The sequence below is a fragment of the Amphibalanus amphitrite genome, unplaced genomic scaffold (assembly GCF_019059575.1).
Source record: "Amphibalanus amphitrite isolate SeventyFive unplaced genomic scaffold, NRLGWU_Aamphi_draft 000654F_arrow, whole genome shotgun sequence".
NCBI lineage: Eukaryota > Metazoa > Arthropoda > Thecostraca > Balanomorpha > Balanidae > Amphibalanus > Amphibalanus amphitrite.
The window spans coordinates 206,053-228,127 of NW_024882148.1; the positions used below are offsets into that span (position 1 = coordinate 206,053).

A 22,075-nucleotide genomic window follows, 5' to 3' on the forward strand; every position below is an offset into this window, starting at 1 on the left:
ACTTAGTACCGACGGGGGGGGGCGGATGACCGCCCCCCCCTGAGATCTCGAGAACGAAGCAAGATAGCGACAAGCGGTAAACGGCATCGGATACGCACGGTCAAGATCTACAATTTTTACAAAGGTCATTTTCAGGTCAGGTCAAAGATGACGTCACAGGGGTCGAAAAAGTCAAAATGGCGGCGCTAGATATGGAGAGAGTTTTTCTCGAATAACTTTCGAATTAGTCAAGATAGGAACAAACTAAGGGCATCATCGTGAATCTCTCGTATCATATCCCATTTGAATTTTCATATAAGATGAGCGATGGATCACACAAAACATTATAATTATCATCATTTAGTTAGCACGGTACAGATCGCATGGGATAACTTATGATAGAGGCATTTCAGAGCAATGAATGCACAATCAATGTGCTCAGCACAACGATACGAATTGAATGACATGAAGCGTTAGGTACCTCAAATTATCCCTCGCCGGCCGGGGGAAGGGGGGGGAGCGGGTTCCGCCCCTGTATGATTTTTTTCCACGATAGCTTCGAACACGCTGGCGATGGAGAGCTGAAACTTTGCATACTTGATCTTTCATTCAAACCGGATCTTTTGACACCAACTGCATTTTCGGGTCAGGTCAGGTCACTGACCTATGACGTCATAAGTGAACCTCTGCACGGTCTTCAGATGTCGCAACTTCGCAACGCCCTCACTGCCAGAGGAGCTTTCACTGGGAGCTGAAACTTTCAGAATCTAGTATCCATTACGAGCCTCACAACTTGTTCATGTCAGATTTTTCTTAAAGGTCATATGAAGTCAGGTCATTTTCGTGACCTCACCAAATTAGAAGTCAATGGGGGAAAATGAAAACTGCTATTTTGGCGCCGGGAACGATCTCAAACTATCTCAACCATACGGAATTGAGATTTCATGCAATCATTGCAAGTTTTGATGCTTCACTTTTGCATTGTTGACCTTGCGTGATGTCATTCGTGACGTCACTAAGGTCATAAGAGTTTTTCGTCAATACCTTCTGATCAAATTAAGCTAGCGAGTCGGGAAAGCCACTAATGGACTCGAGAAGACCTGCCGAAGCGAATGGTATGCGACATGACCTCCTTCGACCAAGTTTGTGACCTGGGGGGCTCTGACCTGACCGTGACCCGAGGTCAGCATTTAAAGTTGACCTCAGCGAAACAAAAAGTATACCATCCGGCGGGCCTGAGCAAGGCGAACACGATGTTGTCAAAATCGTGGCTCTGCGATCAGTTTTTGCGAAACTATTCGCCAAAAATAGAACCAAAATCTTGGGCCACTTGACCTGACCTCAGAGGTCACCGAATGACCTGAGACCTTAAAATCGGGTACCGATCGCTGCACCTCGTAATGGCGCACACGCTCCTTCTTTTCGAGACGCTCTAGTTACGGCGAGGGGGGTTGTTATCCCCCCTTGGCAGGGGCGTATGTAGAAAACCAATAGGTCCGGCGAGGGTTATAATTCCTGCGATGCGTATCGACGAGAGGAGCGCGATGGCTGTAAAATAAATCTCACTCAAGCGTCAATTCAAAAGTTATTGTAGAAAAGGCTCGTCAACAATAGCTATCGAATTCACTTTTAAACGGTGATGTCGCTCATTTCGTTCACGAGTTATGCACCCATTTGTCAAATATGTCGAAATAAGCAAAATTTTGCCCTTTGCTAACATCTGGTGACCTGACTCTGGACTGGACACCTATAAAATTGACCACGTACCTACCATCTTGATGATTTCTGACACAATTTTGACCACCACCTTACCGCGTGTCGGTAAGTGCCGGCCAAGGAGCCGAGTTACGCCATCGCGGACGGTGCGGTTTTAGTTTGATGGGCTTGGCATTAGACACTTGCACCTGTTCCCTAATGTGTATGCTAATGCTTCGTTTCACATGTGCTGTGACAGCTATACTATGATGGGTTCTGTATCTCGATTCTGGAGGTGACAGGTATCACAACAATACTTGTTGCTGTGAAGGAATTCACTTTCAAATCAAATGCAAAATATAAATTAAGCGTTTAGAGCTTGGTCATGATTAGGATTAGATGTTTGTTTTATGCAAATATGTTGGTTTTATGAATGAACATTGTTTACTGAAGATTCAACACATTGACGCTTGGCAAAATTTGAAAAATTGCAGGTTAATGACTCCTAAATAAATTTGAATATGTGGTGAAATTAATGATTTTTTTTGCATATTCTGTTGGATATACTTTAGGCAAATACCATCTAATGCTTGCCTGATAGACGAAAATATTTCTGATGTTTCTGGATTTTGATAAGAACTATCAACAATTCGTACATTTGAGTTTAATTTCTGTCGTCAAATACATGATGATTATAGATGATTTATGCTATGCTTTATTCGAGACATCGAAAAAATAAACATAAGAGTTCGTCTAGAATACTAATTGTTTGAAAAAAAAAAACTGACAAAATATGGTGATAAAAATGTAAATAAACGTGGATAAGTCACTGAACTCTAATATATACTGGAAGGAGCATTGGTGACTTGTTTTTGTCTATCGATTTCCGCCATGTTGTGTATACCAGAAATATAAATTGCATGTACGGTAGCGGAGGTGCAGTTTAGTGAGAGGTACACTACTCAAAAGTGCTGCTGCTTCATGCTTGCAGTTTGATTGCAGTGATCAACTTTTCAAGACTTTGGTATACACAACATGGCGGAAATCGTTAGACATTCTGGCCCATATACGGCCAAGGCGAGTGCCTCCCCCTGGGATAAGTGCACTTATGCGGCCATGTTATTTCCTTTTACGAGGTATCAAATGCACGGACTCCCGTGCGCATCTTTAATGGCATATTCATAAAACATCATTGTCCGTGTTTCCAAATACTGGAGACCAATGTAGTTCACTAGCTATTGCTTTTTGTTGAAGAATTTATACAAACGCTAATGTTCCATTCATTATTTACAGCAAATGGTGTAATCACTTTGTAGTTCGAATGCATGCCATATCTAAAAATAGTTCGGAATGTAAATATTACTTGCGCCTGGATCTGATCAGGGCTGTAAAGGTCATGCTTTTGACAGTAGCCTTTATAACCATCGTAAATATTCTTGCGTTGTTCACAAGTCCTATTGTCTCTACAAAATCGACGCCTTGCTTTACTGATGGAGACTGCCCAAGCGCGATGGAAAAGTGTGTTTATGGCTCTTGGAAAGGGTAAGTCATGATATCGACCTTCATTGACATACCTAGGTACATTGTTGGAAACGTTTGGGCAGCATATATTGTTTATTTACCTAAAAGTCGTTCATTAATTATTTGAGCCTTCAGGATCTTCATTTTCATTTGTTACTCATATTTTGTATTTGTGAATATCGTGGCAAAGACCATGGACCTAAACGTTACAATTAAGTAGGTACTGGATGAGATGAAACTGGGACAGATGCAAGAAAAAATGCCTGTGCACCGTTGCAAGACGCTATGGCTACTGCCCCATGGTTTCAGATCACAGATCAACTGGTGACCCGGGAGAAAAAAAGCAAAGGATCGCGGTCCTGTTTTTTAGCATCGTTTTGACCTAGATAGTCACAGAACAACAGCTCTAGCACTGTTACGTTATTTTAATATCCAATCTTGAGCAACGATATTTTTTCAATAAAGTTTGCTCGAATGTTTGAATGGGCTGACGGAGCTTGGAGTCCACGCTAAGCAGTGCTTGTTGCGTAGACCCCGACCCCTGCCGTTCAATCGTGCAATTCCGGGTAACGGGAGAATTTAAATGTCAACGTTAAACGTGCCCATCAAAGCCGGACACGGCCTACCCCACTCAACTGACTTCAGCTGGCTGCGGCTGCTCCCACCAACCGCAGACCATCCCCGTCAGGAGCCCAAATATCGGGCGCCAGAGTGACTCGAACCCGGGCTCTCACTACCGGGTCCAACGCTCTACTAACAAGCTACGGGACGGACCCGTCAGAAAATTTCCAGGAACCAGTCTGGACCCATACGTGATACGGGTCCAGACTGGTTCTTTCCACCGGGTCCTCGGGTCTACATTTTACCACCTCTACTCTAGAATAGCCGTTTTCACGACGGCCATCTGGTACACATTTGGTGCACATCTGGTGCAGAGTAGGTGCAGATTTGGTCGAATTAGGTTCAGTGTGTCTCTTAGTAGCTATCAGCTAGGGTTGCACTAATTGCTTATATGCCTGCTTAGTCATATTATCAGAGAGTATCATCGATTAAAACACTGAAATAAATCATAAAAAAGATATTTGCTGTAAAAGAGATAAGGTGCAGATTTGGTCAAATTAGGTGCACTCGCCGGATAGCCCGTCGTGAAAACGGCTAATATTTCAAGTTGTTGGGGAAAAGTACTCATTGAAAGTTATGCGCTCTTACCCATAAGCGTTCGGGGACTATCGCAAATAATTGGTCGCCGCCTCAGGCGGGGAGGGAGGGGGTAGGCCGAAAAACGCTCCCCCCCCCGATTCCGTGAGGGTTAGAAAATACAAACTTATGATTAAGTCAATTAAGAATAAGACTGATGAATGTACCCATCTGTTTCAGATTGGGAAACTGTCACAGAAAGGGAAGAGATGTAGCGGGTGGGATAAGAAGATTAGTGCGGTCGAATGCCAGAGCCCATTTCCGCAACAGGCGGCTAGTCCGACGAAAAAGGAATCCATCCAACATCTGGAATGACGCTTACCTTTCTCAGAAAAGGTGGGACCCTTGGCCAAAAGCCAAACAACAAAGCCAATCAGCCGATCAGGATGCCAATAGTCTTCAACAGGAGCAAAAATCCAACGAACGATTTGCTGAAATAGCCGCTGATCTGTACAAGTTCGGTCGTTCGTACATAACTGTAGATAATGTTAATTACACGGTTACTGCGCTTCCGGCTTCCGATGGCGACTCTGATTGGCTGATAACGATTGCTAAAGACGATTATGATCCAAGGGAGAATAACAAAGCAAGTCAGGTGCTTGAAGAGCCTCGCAAACATACTAACGATGAACTGATTGGTAAGCATGCGCGGGCGTTTGAAGATGATCGGTCAAATACTGCATCCATTCTCCTAGAAAATTCGTTTGGAAGCTCCTCCTCCAGTGGTGGCGACGCGGTTGTGAATATCTCTGTTCGGTATCCAGTTCCAATGTCATCCGATCGGAGATACCGGACAGGCTCAGATATTCGTTTGCGATTTCGAAGACAGTTGCCAGGAAGGATAGCAGATCTGGGCGAAATCGATCCTCTTATAAATAAGTTCAAGCATGTCGAGCCAGTAATTCCGTCTGCTGAAAATGCATTTGGGAAAGTCATCGATAAAAGATCAGCACATTCAGAAAAAGAAATGCAGAGAATTCGCCGAGAACTAGAGGAAATAGAAGACGATGTTGCGCCATTACCAAAGATTTTGAGGAGTTCTGAAGAAGGTCCAGTTATAATCGAAGACATGTTCAATGGCAACGTGCGGACTTCAACGCTTCGTAAAAGGAGTCATTCTGTCACTGACAAAGCTAACAAGGCGGCTGTCAGTCATTTCTCAAGACCTAAGCGACATCACAAAGCGAAACACACCGAGAGATCTTCCACCAAAAATGGCTGGGCACGAGTCTTCGATAGATCTCCCAAAAGACATAAACGTAGGCTTTCTCGTGCTATGTCACAATTGATACCAAGTAAAAAGAGCCGATCAAATTTGAGCGTGAAAGCTCCGCGTAACACCTTACAGCAGCGGGTAAAGAAGAATACGGTCAGAAGATCAGCTAGACGTGGGCAAACGACTGGGAATAAAATGACAAGGAAAGTAGTGTCTAAATTTGCAAAAGACGCAAAGCGTTCGAATGAAGGTGCTCTAGGTACCGGCGCGATAGGTCCTGTCACCACAGACGCGCCAGATCCATTTGCATCTTTGAGAAACACGAAAGAACCTCACATCGATTACTACGACGTCAGCAAGCGAAACTCGTTTAAGGGTGAAGATGACGAAGAATCCGACCCCTCTTCCGATGATGATGACCCAGAAGCTTTTCTGGATGACGACGACGACGATGATGATGATAACGATAACGAAGAAATTGAAGTTGTTGAAGAATCGACGAGAAAAAAGCGTCAAACCCTGGCCGAGGAGCTGGAAGATGATGACGATCAGCAAGACATACCGTCCTGGAGAGAAACGGTTGAACTGCTGAGAAGGGCCAACACATTTGCCGTCCCTGCACACGACAGCACAGGTCATGTCATACTGGTCCGGAAAGTGCGAGACCTCGGCAGTCTGGACCTGGGAGAGTCACTCGCGAAGTTGAAGGAGACAATGGCTAAAATATTTGGCAGATGTTCCCCAGCAAGACGCCGAAAGAGGTCACATCCTTCTCCATCAGAAGTGGTCAAAGACCAACTGTCCAATGAAGAAACGTGGGAGATACAAGGCGAAGGGAACGAGGTGGTGGACCAGGCGAAAATTGATGTACACATGGATGATGACAAACCTTACAATGTGACTACCGTACTACGGCCGATGGGAAAGAGAAGCTATGAAAACGACCAAAAGACCCGTAGGGAATATGCACTGCGACAGGCCAAAGCGAGATCCGGCATATCAAGGCAGGGTCGAGAGATGAGAGACGTTCTGGAACAAAATGCTAAGTTAGATGCAATTCCTCGTCATAAAGTAGCTCAAAGAAACACAGCTGAACTGGAGTTAAGGAATGATGAACGCATCTCACGAACAAGTAGATCGAGGTACTCAAAACGGAATGACGAATACATACCTCTGAATAAAGATGTTCACATGGAGGCACAAGAGGGCGAACCTGTTGAAATAGATCTTACCGTAGACGAAGAACCTGGTGGTAGTCCGCCGGTCGCAGAGGTTCAATCAAACACACTGTCTGTGGATTCACCCCAGGCTGCAGTGACGAAGAGAGATCGTCACCAACCGTCTGCGGCAGCAAGGTCGGGACTAGCGCCAAAGACTGGCGGGCCATCCAGTCGTGTGATGTCCAGGAATCCATCGCACTCGGTCCGCGGCTCTCAGTTTGGCCCAAGGAACGACGCATTCAAAGGTGCTAACATGAATATGGTGCGGCGCGGCCCACATGCAAAGTGCATAGGCTGCAAGTCTCTGCATCAACCTGTTCCGAGCAGGGCTTTCAACAACCACAACAGCGGTAAAGCAGTGCGGGAGCCATACATCATAACGCGCAGATACAACGACTCCAAAGTTCGCCGAGCGCGGGCCGATGGCATTGCCGGCGCAGGGACTAGAGAGGCATCTGACGAGGCCAGCCTGGACAGAGCCAACCTGCTTTACCTGGCCGATGGCGACCCACTGCCCTCCAGCTGGCGAGCTCCCGTAGCCAACTCCAAGCGGGATGTGGACGTCGAGATCGAGGTGGAGGAGACGGAGAACAGCACCAGCACCACACCGCAGGATAAGACCACCACCACCACCACCACCACTACCTCCACGAAGGGTCCACCAGTTACAATCAAAGTCAAAATCGAAAAGGAAAAGGACGAAGATGTATTTAACGACAATCCAAACACCAAAAGTACAAAGATCCCGACATCTATTGAAGCGTCTGCCTCAATTACAGCGGAGAGGAGAATGCCCAGCCCTCGCCGATCGTCCTCCGTCGTCCTCGACAGCGAGGTGTTCTCTGAGACTCCGGCCAGGACCAGGGTGCTCAGCCTGTCTCCGGCGCGTCCCAGCTCCGTGCTGACGGTGGCCAGTGGCGACGGCAGGCCCTCGGTGGAGGAGACCATCACCTCCGGCGGGGGCTCGGACTCGTGGGGCGTCTCGGGCAGCTCGGACCGGCTGATGGCGCTGATCTCCAGCATAGAGAAGGCGCTGCGTGTGCCGCTGGGAGGCTCGGACGGTGCCGTCGACCAGTTCACGGTGGTTGACGACAGCAGTGACGCGGTCCAGACGACACGAGTCATCAGCAGTCAGCCAGACATCACCGAGCAGAAGACCAACTACATCTACTCTGTGAACGATCCCCAGCCACCCCTCGTTGTGGCCACTGCCACTCAAGAGAAAAAGCCAGACATGGTCAAAATGGATATCACTACCGGAACTGGTCAGGTGACTTCAAACGTGGGAGATCTAAACGAAAATATATATCTCAAAGGATTTGAGCTACCTCGAAAACCACCAAAGCCATTATTTGTAGATGGAGCCGCTAAGAAGATGATCTATGTGGAGCCCACATACAAAACTGTTGTTTCATCAGGGATTCCCAAATACAAATATCCGCTAAGCTACGCTCGGCTGTATAACGGTCCAATAACTCGCATAAGGCCAGCAGACCAATGGACACAAATAACGAACATTAAAAGCACAGACTCAGATACGGTCGAATTAGGCGATAGTAAACAAGTCACGGTTGAGAAATTTGCCGAGCAGCCATCAGGAGCGGAAATTACCGATGTTCGAGCGAGTAAGACTACGGAGCTAATCCAGCCACCCCCAACGCTGCTGGGCGTTCAGAGGAACATTGTGATGAGTGGTCAGGTGATTGACAGTCCCCCTCCCCCTCCTCCAGAAACAGACAGAGACACGACGGTAAAAGTAGTGTCCTCCGTTAGTTCAGAGGATCAAAATTCTCGTAAGAATAATCTTTTGAAGTCGTCACCAACCATTACCGTACACATGGATGGTCAGGAAGATGGAATGAATGCTGTCGGAAATAAGGGGCTGCCACCGAACATTCGGATATTTCATAATCGACGAGACTCGGACGGAAAAATAATCGCAGCCATTGGTTCACAGAGTAATATAAAGAAGAAAAAAGATCTACAAGAAATTCAAGACCTTTCTAGCATGTCAGTGGAAGATTCTAGTCTACTTGAATCAAGTGGCTTTGTGCAGTCTGCGAACAACCAGAACACTGCTCAGATGAAAGTGCACGGTAGCAAAAGGAGCGCTCCACACACATACAGGGTCCCAAATACACGCGGAGCACAGATGAAGAAACGCAAGGTCAACAGCAGAGGAGTTCCCGTGGCAACAAAACGGGCAGGCGCAGGCGCGGCGCAGCCTGCGCCGGTAGTTCACACCTATTCAAAGGACCCTGGTGTTCAAGGTGCAACAATGAATATGCTAACCGACCTGGCGTCCCAGCTGTCTACCAAAAATGCCCAGAAGCGAAAAACTCCGGCACTCTCCCGAAGGAGGGTGGCGTGTGCGGGAAGAGGGAACAACTGCCGCGAGACAAGGCAAATTAGACGAGACACGGCGCCAACGCACAATGCTGCAGATGAACATTCTAATCTGCAACTGCAATCGGAATTAGGAGACGCTCAAACGAAACACATTAGAAAACGGGATGTATCACGATCTGTTTTTGAACAGCCAAAGGTGTTCATTGTAAGTCCTAATACTATTGTAGAGGCTCCAGGTACAAAATACAAGTTTATGGACCCTTTGGAAAGAGGCAATATCACAGACAAATTGAAAGTTTACACCATCTCTGACATCGATGCAAAAACAATCAAGAAGATAACAGCTGAGAAGCTCAGCAGCAGTGATGGCTCATCAAGTGACGATGACGAAGAATATGATCACGAAATAGCAGCCAATCTACCGATGTCGCACGAAAAGGCTCTACAAGAAACCGAAGGCAAGGAACGCTTCAAAATCATGGACTCGTCTGAGGGGTTTTCCGTCCATGCTCCGTCATTTGACAAGAAAATCACAAGCGGAGGTCAGATATCAGAAGATACAATGGTGCCCATTCCAGTAGATATAAATAGAATCGACCTCCCTAAAGACGAAAATAGGCTTACAATAACAACAGATATTGAGTCCAATAAGCACAAACCTGGGCTAAAAATTAGTACGATTGAAACAGCCGACAAGAGCAGTTCCGATTCGGAACAAAAAACGAAAACAGTTGAGTACGTCGATGCTCCAGAAGAAGGTACAGCCACTGACGTAGATGCTGGTGAAGTTGTAGAGGTGATCGAGAGTCACTCTGCTCCACTGAATACGAGACAAAAGCGACGTTCCTCAAACTCTGCCGCAGGAAGTCGATCAAGCCGAGAGGACAAAATACAAACTCTCAGAACGGAACTGCAGAATTTAAACAGCATAGGCTCAAAATTGGGATTGAACTTCTTCGATAAGTCCTCTATTGACAGAATCGTGCGGGAAGTGTCAAGTGAAGGCCGGGAGGAGGAGCCTTCTCGAGTAAAGAAATTGAAAAGTGGAAGATCTGTAATAAGCCCAAAGTATAAACGTAAATTGAAAACTCACCAGTCAGTCAATCACCACGATTTAGAGAAAAGTCACATCAGAGCTGCAAGTAGAGGAAGGATAAGAGAGAAAGATATCAAAGGAGCCAGAAGATCGAGCGCCCCGTACAAAACAATCGTCAAACAAACTTTGCCTGGCCACACGGAAGCTAGAAATACTGGTAGTTATGAGTCTAAAGCAAAACAAAAACGACGCCATCATGGATCAATAAGTAGTCCCAGTCATGAAATGATCACGCATGAACGTGATGATCGCCGGGCACCATCAAAACGAACAATGCGATCTTCTGAAGACTTTGTTGAAGAAATCGACGTTGACGCCGACGATGAAAGCATAGAAGCTGCACCAAGATATCACTATAACAATAAAATACGAAACAATAGACCATTAGTCATATCTAACCCAGAAAGGTACGATCTCTCAAACAGCAGAGAAAGAGAAGAGAAGCTCAAAGTATCAAATCAGGAGAGTGAGCCACTGCACCTGACGGCCGTTCTGCGCGGACGAAGAAGACGGCGTGACATCGAGCCTGATGAACTGTTCAGGATCTCCCCACTGATAACGCGCGCAGTGCGGAGTCGGGCGGCGCCAGGAAATTCAGCGCCTGTGGGTCAGTGGCAGAGACAGGTGGCCCCGGTGTCACGCTTTCAAAGAGAAAGAGGGGAAGCAGTCCGTTCAGATTTTGATATTCCAGTGGCACAGAGTCCACTGTTTGCTGGTTCAAATCAGCAAAGGTCGAGCATTCAGGACATGTTCAACTACCCCAGAGCGGCTGCTGCTCGCCGACAGCAGCCCATTGTGCGAAACTCGCCCCAACGACTATCCAATTCTGAAATTGACAAGCGGCAACAGATAATGAGAGCGTTTTCATCTCAGAGAAACGCAGGACCACAACCTCGTCAAATAAACAGGGATTTATCTAACGTCGTGAAAAGCAGCGACGATAAGAACATGGCTGGCAATCGAAAGGGGTCTTTATTATACAACAACTTAGCCAAGAAATCAATTAGCCAAGATCCTATGAAATCGATAAGAACGGAAAGGAACGGCCCAAAAGAAGCTCCAGCCAAAGGCTCAAACGCAACAAAACAAGAAACTACTGCGCCAGCTCCCAAAACCAAGAGCCCCGATATGGGAGTGTGGAAGAAACTGGGGGAGATATTCGACATTGGGCCTAAGGAGACAGCGAGGCCGGAGCCGGAGACCACTACGCTGCCGACCTCCAGCCCGCCTCCTCCGCCTCCTGCGCCTCCTGCGCCTCCTGCGCCTCCTGCGCCTCCTCCTCCGGCCGCCAGCGCCGGCCGCGGACCCGTGGTGCTGCCGCCGCTGTTCGAAGGCCAGCCCGACGAGCGGGACGGCCCGCGAAAACCTCCCATCCCGAGTCCGCGACCCCCGGCGAGCGAGGAGCGCGCCAAGTCGGGTCTGCGCGCCGCCATTGTGGACCGTCTGCTGCAGGACCTGCGGAAGATGGCGTCAGCTCGCGGCTCCGAGATGGCGCGCGCCGAGTCGGACCTCATCGAGATCCTGCACGACTACCAGACCGACCTGATGGACGAGGACGAGAAAACCATAGCCGGCATGCCGTTCCAGGGTGAGTGACAGGCGACAGCCAGCCCCGGCATTGGCTGCGCCTTAGGCTAGGAATCCACACCATATGCAACATGCTGCCAGACATGGGGTGCTAAAAAATTGTTGTAGAAAAGTGTTAAAATAGCTTCAAAATCGCAAGTCTAACTTTCCAAATATGTATGTGATATATGGATACAAAGTCAAATGCTTACAGAATAAAATAGTAAAATAAGATAATCAGACGGTTACTGGTGGATCACTGGTGTCTAAATTCAAAATTGTTGACAATATGTCGACAATATGTCATGGTGTTTTCACCCATCGATTGAATTGTCACGCTTATCAACGGTACATATTTATTATTAACCCGCGCCCTGATGGGGGGGGGCCATTTTGGCCCCCCCCTGTGGTTTTTCTTAAATAGCGAGAAAACGGCGGCGCGCAGCGCCGCCAAATTTTGGGTACCTTGCCGGACATCAATTTGACACCTTCACACAAAATTTCAAGTCACAGGTCACCTCAGGTCAGGAGTTATTGAGGTCAAACTGATGTCATGTTCGAGTAAAAATGAGCAAAAAACATGACATCTTGAAACGCTCACCAATTCTACAGTTAACAAGCAATTTTAAAGTTCTTTATGTGGTTGTGTAGAGAAAAGACGGCGCTACAAAACTGCTATCTCGGATTTTCGAAATTTTTGGATTTTGACCCCCAAAAATCAAAAAAATTGATTTTTTTAGAAAAACTCAAGAAATTTCCAAAAAAATTTCGAATTTCGAAAAAACCGGAATATATGTGATAGTCCCTGCGCTCTTCGATATACATACCAAATTTTAGATCGATACCTCTTTTTTTGGCCAAGTTATAGCGAAAAAACTGTTAAAAATTGATGACGTCAAATTTTTGAACTCAATTTTTAGCAATTCTAGACCTCGTAGCGCAAAAAGGAGACCACCATTGAACTCCCCGTGACGAGCTGCATCGAATCGATACCCATTTTATGCAAAAATATCAACTTTGAAATTTGACCTAATTTGACCTGACCTTGACCTGACCTTGACCAAAACGTGACCTAAGCTGGCCCTAAAGTCTGTCTGACCCACATAATCGCATTTGTCATGTAAAATGGACCATAAAACATGTATCACACGACACTTTCATATTGTGACCCCCCAGTGACCTGACCTCTGTGACCTGACCTGGTATCAGTGACCTCAAATAGCAAAATATGTGTTTGAAGAACATTTCCCCATCGATGATTTTCAATGAAATGCATTTTACACGATTTTACAACGCATTTCTTGAAATGCCTGTAAACGGTGAAAATTCGACCTTTGACCTGACCTGTGACGTCATCGGTTTGACCGAGGTCAATGAAATTGGGTCACAAGGTAGTTCCCCGTTGGGGCTATCCAACACCGTTTACCGCTTGTCGCTATGTTGCGTGGTTCTCGAGATCTGAGGGGGGGGGGGCCAAAATGGCCCCCCCCCCCATCAGACCGCGTTGCTCGGCAGACCCCATCTGGGCGCGGGTTAAAGTGACCATCCCACCTTAACATTAGCTTTGAGTTGAGATAGCCAAAATGGGGTCCCTGGCTTGCACTTAACCCTATTAGTGGCAGGCTCCTGGCTACCCCCTATTAGTGGCAGGGGGGGCTGTTTACGACCCCCCCTTGATATCTCGAGATCTAACGGGCCGATTTTCAAAATTCAAATGGCATTCGATTTCGCTCAACGTGATCTACATTTCTAAAAAATAAAAATTGAAAAATGTCAATAGGGGGGGTAGAGGGGGGTAAAAACGGGCAAATTGCAGATACATTTTAGACTGTTTATCATGGCCAGGTTTCTGAACCAATCTTAACGCAACTTTTGCCGATCGATAGAGAATGAACCAGGAATTCACATGGATCCTAAAAATATGCATTTTCAAAAATCATAGGCGGATACAGATCATTGAGATTGGGGGTACACAAAAAGTATAGTAAATAAGGTTTTTGTTGGTACTCTTTCTAAAAAGGGTGGTAATGGTCTTGTTATGTTATAATTTTCTTATGAGAGAACGACTAAAATTGTATTGGTAATGCATAGGCGGTGTCAGGGCACCTATGTTGGGAGGTAAAACATAACCCCCATTTTTGGACGCCTGGATCCGCCTATTATAGCAAAAACGTGTCAAAAGAGGATGCACAATAACTGTATATAGGGTGTTCACTAAAAATTGACACAAACTTTTAATGACTGCACATCAAAAGTGAAGCAAGCTATTACGATGCAACTTAGCATGGAGATAAAAGGGACATTTTTGTATCATACCGAGCATAAAATTTCATGGGTGTAATGAAAACAGTCGCGTTGGAGGTCGTTTTAAATAAGGACCACCGAAAGCCAATTGGCACGCTTTCCCAAAATAGTTCGTCAATGGGAGAGTCTGGCACGTACAAATACCTAATGAAAGCTTAAAATGTCGAAATTAGTTACATACCGTATGGTGGGACGAAAGTTCTAGTGGGTGTGGGAGTCAGAAAATCTGAAGTGGTGCAAATGTGAAGATACTGACCAAAGGAAAGGTCGGGGCCCCGAAAATGCACGTGGAGGGGCTTTTTGGCACCTCACGATGCAATGCTGCCGATCAGTAAGGTATTAACTGTGCCTAAGCGAAGAACATATATCACACCTGAGGCTAGGATGAGTTACAACCGGCGTAAATGATTTCTCGAAGCGACTGGGAACAACATAAGGCAAGAGAAGTAAGTAAACAATGGTCAAGCAAGGGCCACAAATTGCAGAAAAAGACCGATCTATTTAAGGAAGAAAAATCATGTTTTTGTCAAAGGGCGACAATTAACTAGACAATAGAGTGTTCTGTAGTGATGTTATCAATGATACAAGAGCTAACGTCCATTTAGCATCCAAGCTAACGCTGGATGCCGTGGTACGTGTGTTATTTCAGAGCATATCATCAGTTCGACTTTATTCCTCCAGGCCGGTCCTTTACAATATGATACTTTCTGAGTCAAGTGTATTATTTAGCACTAGAGGTTCATGCAGAACAACATATGTAACCAGAAGGTGATCTTCTGGTCCGACCTCGCGCCAGCACACTAATCAAGGGGCGCCTTGGGGGCTCCTGCCGATGTAAAAATTGCATGATTGAAACAAGGCCCGATAAGCCATTCGCCACGACTGAAATTAACAAATGAGTATCTAATGTGATTTGCCGAAGGCTATTACGTATATTGGTGTCTTTAAATTTGATACAAAATATCAACTGGCTGCTCATTACCGCCATGAATTGGCCTAATTCACGGTCCACTGGTGCCAGACCTTGTGAAAACACTTACAAGAAAATGTCCAAAAAATGACCTACGGGAATCAGGCAAATCTGTTGACGCTCTACGGTTTGCAGCAGATGCAATGTGCATTACAACAATGCCCCGTTTGTTTAAATCGGTACATTTTTACCGAAGATACAGCCTGCTAAACTTTGTCTCAATTTTTAGTGAACACCCTGTATGTTATCACATGATACCTTTTATTCACTGTTCGTAAAACTGGTGCAGTATCGTGATCTTCGCCCAAATGACTCGCTTCACGAATAGGACCCCCCAATTCCCAGTGCTCTGGAGCCGCCCCTGGTAAAGTTATGAACTTGAAATTTTCAGGGAATGTGATCAATTTAGTTTTAGGAAAAGTCAGAAAATTTCAGCATCGTAGCTTCAGCGGTTTCGGAGATATTCCCGAAAAACCTGAGGGGTGGATAAAAACAACCCCCCCCCTGCCACTAATAGGGTTAACGGTTTGAGCACTCACAAGATCGAGAAACGCCTCAAATCGAGAATATCTAATTTCAAAGCTGCAGCACTTGGATTCAGAGGGGCTAATGCATTAGAATGCCCCCTTTGAATACATTTAAAAGATTTAAAATCCCTACATTTGTGCTGACGTCATACATGAATGACGTCAGCGCAGATTTGGGGGTTTTATATCTTTTACTAAAATGTTTGGTAGCACGCGGTGTTATATGCTGCTTTGCGCACAACAAATGCCGCACTTTCAAATAAAGTCGCTAGGAACAGCGGATATCCCAAAAAGAAAGCAAAAGTAAACAAAAGTAAAAGTCTAATATCTTGAAAACCGGTGAATATTTTTCGATGAAATTTGGTAGATAATCGTTTTTGCTCTATCTGAGCCGAGCGACATCACTTTCATGCCAATTCATTAACTTTTTTGAATGTGGGATGGTCCCTTTAACTTCGCGTCACGCCGCAATGTTGTGCATCAGTCGCTTTGATCCGGAGATAAGATGCACTTAAACAGTGAAAACTGAAAGATGACTAACAATAGTTTTCAGAAATTAAGTTTCTTCGCTGAATTTACTTTGGTTCAATCTGAAATACCAGAGTTACCATATATTGCAACAGATTGGCTGACCATGTGACCACCTTCCATGCTGTCCGTGCTAGCAAACATACTACGTGATGGCAAAAATATGGAGTCGAAAAGGATTCTTAGAAAGTTGTATTTCCTCTAGCTTCTCATGACGCCTTTGAACCACCTATCGACTTGCAACTTTTAGTTGCAGGGCATTTTGAAAGAATGGTTTTTTGTCGCGTTGATATTTGGTTCAATTCATGGCAAACAATGCATCTAAGTGAGTAATCTATTACTTTGTTGAATGAAAGCATAACAAAACAAGTTATTTGGCAAAGTCATCATGACAAAGCTTGCACAATGTCACGGATACAAGCCACAAGGCGTTATCCGTTTGCAGCATCCCACGTGACATAAGGAGAAGCATTGCGCATAGGCACCTAAAGTCAACCACGAATACAGTTTTTGGTCTGTTTATGAGATTTGTTCTGTCACCAGACATGTAAGCCTCCCTAAGAACTGCTATTACTTATGTGGGCACGGACGCAAATCTTATAGCATAAAACAACAATAGCTGCAACCACCGATGTTTATCTTCATACGTGATGGTGTTATTTTGCAATTAGGTATGTAGGTAGTTAGTTCATTACAATAGAAACGGTCGCCAATGTAAAATTGCATTGATTTGATAAAAACTGACCAGTCAGTCATCACGTTCTAGATGCAAACAAAACCCTATTTTATTCATGCTGTCGAGTCCGACCGGTTGATAAACATGAGCGTTAGGTTACTAATGTGCGTCGCTGGTTATTTCTTTTAGCAGAGTACCAGCGATATTTCAAAAAATGCTGGGAGAATAGATGGAAAACCCAATGGATGGGAAAACCAATAACTCCTTCCAAGTAATGCGACAGTCATGTGCCATGTAATGTTGCCTTTATTTGCTCAGTTCGGAGCACGTCACGTCCACCTGTTGTTATGTTGTACTCTCTTACCGCACGGTGGCCTTGGCTTCTCCTTCTCTTTCGGATGGTTCGGTCCAACTCCAATCTGGTTCACTGAGGTGCGAAAAAAACACTACAGTCGTTTGACGTCAATGTGCCTCTATGCGCTGCGACAGAAAAATATACCTGTCACAGCATGAACAAGATTCGGGCGTCCTAGTGAACATGTTCTTGAAAATAAGGAAGAGACCAATAGACCGTGATTTCAATCGTGGTTATAGTTGAAATTATAGGACGTTATGGTGACCGCAGCTGCCAGATTTATTTGAGGCCTCAAAGAACTGTATCGCGAAGTTTCAGCTGGAGGCAGCAAGGATTAGCTGAGGCTCGCGTGCAGGGCACTAGACAAAACCTAAGACATTAGTTGATTGCTATAAAAGCCGTGAACACAGCAGCTTAAGTGTGTATTCGCAGGCTGCATTCTAACGCATCAAAAGTCAATACAGATGGTTGCAAAAATATTTAGTTTCAAAATATTTTGTCCGTAACAAAAGATATCAAATACAGTAGCAAAATACATACAACATTTTTTCAGCAACATCTATCAATATTAGCATAATGGCATCGAGCTGACCTTAAACTCACGAACGTCAAGGTCGTGGCCACCTACACGGCGTCCCATCTCTCTCCGTCCGATCATCCGTTCCGCCCACTGACCAAAACCATGTCTTCCGGCAGGTGTTCGCATCCACGACAACGTGGCCATCCCGGTGGTGTACCAGGCGGTGCCCATCAAGCTGGAGGGTCTGTCGCAGCACAGACTCGTGGTGCGCTCCAGCGACCCCGGGCCGGCCCGTGGCCTGCACAACAGTTGGGACGACGCTCCGTACAATCCGCCGTAGACAGGAACAGTTGCAGTACCCACCATTCGTCGCGCTGTGCTGTCCGTGCCTGTCAACTGTGGTCGACTCGAATACACATGATGTATTTTGTATTGATGGTCTTTTTATGTTTAGAGAGGCAGCAGTGGCAAGGTGTGAGTGGGGAAATAGCTCTGCGAGAGAGTTTGGTTGGCTGAGATAGGCGCTTTGGTCGACTTTCTTCTTGATTTATTGCGGTGTGTTTTTCTTCGTGTGCTGATTCATGTCCTGGTTTCATTCAAATAGGAAGCACGTCGAAGAACTGCATAGCGAGTCGATGAATTGCAATAATGATGTCGCACAAGGTTGTATCGTAAATGACGCCTTCCTAAGAGCATACTCTTGTCGCCTGCCAGCTGGGAAGCTCCTTGTTTCATCCGGAAATCCGCAGGCATAGCTATCTGCTGCAGGATATCTCTCGCATCAACTGCCGTTGCCGCACGTCACAATTCACACTCGATTCAAATACAGCAGGTATAGACACAATCGCATAGCGTACCCAAAAATGGAAATGCAAAGAGTGAGGAAGTGAGTTCATCCACACCTTGCATGAAATCGAAAAAGACTTCCATTATATGACCGTAAAATACAAAGCATGATCAGTTATGTCAATAAGATGAAAAATCACCCAAATATGTTCCATTGCTTAGATGGTAATCAATTGGCAAATAGAGTGGAGATGCATATTCTAAATTTCCCCAGATACAGGAGCTAAGAAGGACATTACGATCGGATTTGTGGCTGATACTCAATGCAAAATACGTTTGCAATGTTCATTGGTCTGTGCATGTGTCTCGGTTAATGTCCGTATATGTATTTCTCGGCAGCGAACTACATGTGATAGAAGCGACACCATTAACCCAATATCTTCATGTCGTCAACTGACAAATGACAGTCGATGATAGGCATATGCCTCTTGCGGTTTCCTAGTTGACCTCTTTATCAAACCAAATCAATACCGGAAATTTATGAATAGTACTTTATGTCATAGAAATAGATACCATAATCAACTGTCACGGTGTGAAAGGCGCGAGCGGTACGCTGCACCCATTGAACTATTCTCATTGAATAATGATGTAAATAATAAACCAATTAGTACAAATCAAATATATTCAAAAAATGAATGGCGGATCTTGTCATGCAAGAATCAAGTAAATCGGTCCACAATTGGTTTGTACTTAGTAGTGGCGGAACACCTTCAATTAAGGGGGGGGGGGGGCACTGCCGACTTTTGGTTCCATTAATCTTTCCATGCAACGCCCATAGGTCTTATGTTAAAATGCCAAAATCAAAGGGGGGCACGGTGCTCCGGTGCCCTCCCCGTTCTCCGCCAATGTTTGTACTAATTGGTTTATTATTTACATCATTATCCAATCTGTCATGGATACTCAACTATTCTCATTGAATTACATGATATTTTTAGGTAGCGCACAGCTGATGATATCGGGTCCTAAGTGTGGACTGTAGTATTGTTTGTCATTCAATACCGGTGACAGACGAAGTGAGGCGGTTCAGAAATTGGGATGGGCTTGACCATAGACTACTGATTTAAATGACCATTGACTCTATGGCTTGACGTATACATTGAGCTAGTTCTGGCGCAATGGTTGCTTCATACCTTTATACTAGTCGTAAGACGTCAAACACAAAATAGTGCGCTGTTTGCCACGGCGTGTTCCAAATAATGTGAAAAGGACATACAATTCAGCAGAGCTTATTTAATTAAAAGAATCGTCGCTCAGAGTCAGGCCCCCATATGTCCATAAATGATTCCACATGTCCCAGGTGTTCATTATTTCTTGGATTTAATGCTTGTTTAATTTATGTTTTGATGAAGAGGAAGTAAGAGAGAGAGAGAGAGAGAGAGAGAGAGAGAGAGAGAGAGAGAGAGAGAGAGAGAGAGAGGAATAGAAGGAGAAAGAGAAAGAAACCAGAGAATGAAGAGACAGGAAGAAGACGAAAAGAGGAAACGAAAAACTAGTGAGATTGATAATGAAAAGATAAATGCTAATGGGAAGGCAAAATGAAGAAAATCGCAACAAGCTTTACAATATGCATTCGCATATTATTAGCATTCGCATATTACTTATCCCTCTCATGTGTGCGGCGTTTTCCAGCTTTTAATGTGTAGGGGGGGGGGGGGTCGGTTGGACACCCCTTGCCGTTTGGCCCCTGATCGAGCTAGAGCTTCGCGGAAACAACGAGCGTGTTGCCCGTGACGAGAGGAAGCCGATGATACCCAATTTTAAGGTCCTAGGTCATTGGTTGACCTTCCAGGTCAGGTCAATGACCCAAAGTCGGGAAAATCGGGACCTGTTAGAAAGTCGTAAAGTGTGGCTGCTAAGGGGTTTTTCGGGGTACTGATCACGAATATCGTGTTAGTTTTGATCACAGATGATGTCTTGAAGCATTTAGACCAGGTCGGGTCAGGTCAGGTCAGGTCAACCAGTAGGCGTCGTGACGGGTATTCGTAGTACGTGTCAACCGCCTCTGACAGCTTCGTAACATGTTACGAAGTCACCAAAACTACTTCGTAAATGTTCAAATGGTTGCTAAATTCGAATTCAGCTCCAAAAACTAGCCTAGAAACATGTAAAACTCGAAAAAGTGACCCGAGGTCACCCGAGGTCACCAAAGGTCAATGACCTGACCTGACCTTCAGGTGACCTTGACACACAACACACGGGAGTAACATCAAATCACATGTTTGAACGTTTGAAACCACGAAAAGCTTGCAAACACGCGGCTAGTGCGAGCCGACATACGCGAAATCGCGATTCCGGCCAAACATGGTCTCGGAAAAGAGGTCACAGGTCAAAGGTCATTTAGGTCAGGGTCATGAAATTTTCAGGGTAGGTGTAAAATTGATCAATGCGAGGGTACTGAAAGTTTCGTCGCGATCGGCCGCTTTTTACGCGAGTTATTCGCGAAAAACCATGGGGGGGTCCATCCGACCCCCCCCCTACACATGCGAGGGTTATATTCACATATTTTCCATGAAATCATACAGCTCGCATACAAGCCAGTAGCTCCGGACCAGAAGGGACGCTAATTCATTCGGAATATAAAGTTGGTGCCGTTGTTGATGAATTATAAATATTATATAAGCACTGGACATTGGCGGGCCAAATAATACGATAGCAGCTCGGCTGAATAAGATGTATGGCAGACTCGGTCGATGCACCTGCCTAACAATGCAGTCGATAGTTTGCCATACCATGTGCACATTGTGCAACCTGTCTAAAAATATGATCAGCCAATGTCTGTCTACATTACATCTCAATGTGTTTATCATTCCGAGAGGTTTCCGTTAGCCATCCTTCGCCCCAGTGGGGGGGGGGCATATGCTACCACCCCGTGGCGTTTTTTTGCGTGTGAATAAAAAACCGCGGTGCGTAGCGCCGCGCCGCTTGGGGTAGCTTTTAGTACATCAATTTTGGACAATGTGTGAAAGTTTTGACCCCAGGTCATGTCAGGTCAGGTCACCAGGTCAGGTTAACTGACCAAGCCTAAAAAAGTTTGCAATCATGTCCAGCCTGCAGTGTTTGTCAGAAAGGGTTTAAACTTGGTGGATTGCATGATGTTATGGGCGCCTACAATTTGTATATCTCTGATTTTTTATATCCGTGGCCTAAGGTCAGGTCAGTGGCGTGACCTTTCCATTACAAGTCATGGGAGAAAAATGAAAAGGCCTCTAGATCCGTGTGTACGCATAGGAACAGTCCAAATATTTCAGAATCACAATGATTTGGACCACCCGTGACGACCAAGGTGCCATTTTTGCTGATAGTCTCTAGAAAGGTCATCCGAGGTCATTTGAGGCTACAAACAGATTTTTGCCAATAACTCGCGATTGGAAAGAGATAGAACGCTGCGGATGGTCTCATTGTGTTTGTCTTGCTGAGACGCATCGACTCATATGCAACATGACCTTTCCCGGTCAGGTCATGATCTTGACCTGAGGTCAAATTTTCAAGTTGACCTTTCAAGGTCAAAGT

The 22,075-nt window shown here is 45.4% G+C and overlaps 1 protein-coding gene across 1 annotated transcript; it reads left to right on the plus strand.

Annotated features, from left to right (window-relative positions):
* The first annotated feature begins 2,862 nt into the window (after positions 1-2,862).
* LOC122364053 lies at positions 2,863-18,153 on the plus strand. Its single transcript, XM_043334098.1, has 3 exons — positions 2,863-3,216; positions 4,573-11,861; positions 17,896-18,153. The coding sequence occupies exons 1-3, from the start codon at positions 2,996-2,998 to the stop codon at positions 18,057-18,059; spliced, it is 7,674 nt and encodes a 2,557-aa protein (XP_043190033.1). The 5' UTR covers positions 2,863-2,995; the 3' UTR covers positions 18,060-18,153.
* Positions 18,154-22,075: the final 3,922 nt, after the last annotated feature.

Bases quoted from the DNA above. Each gene is read 5' to 3' on its own strand.
- LOC122364053 (XM_043334098.1), top strand. From the start codon at position 2,996: ATGCATGCCATATCTAAAAATAGTTCGGAATGTAAATATTACTTGCGC. The intron at 3,217-4,572 runs GTAAGTCATGAT...CATCTGTTTCAG, and splicing joins GTTTATGGCTCTTGGAAAGG to ATTGGGAAACTGTCACAGAA. The intron at 11,862-17,895 runs GTGAGTGACAGG...GTCTTCCGGCAG, and splicing joins AGCCGGCATGCCGTTCCAGG to GTGTTCGCATCCACGACAAC.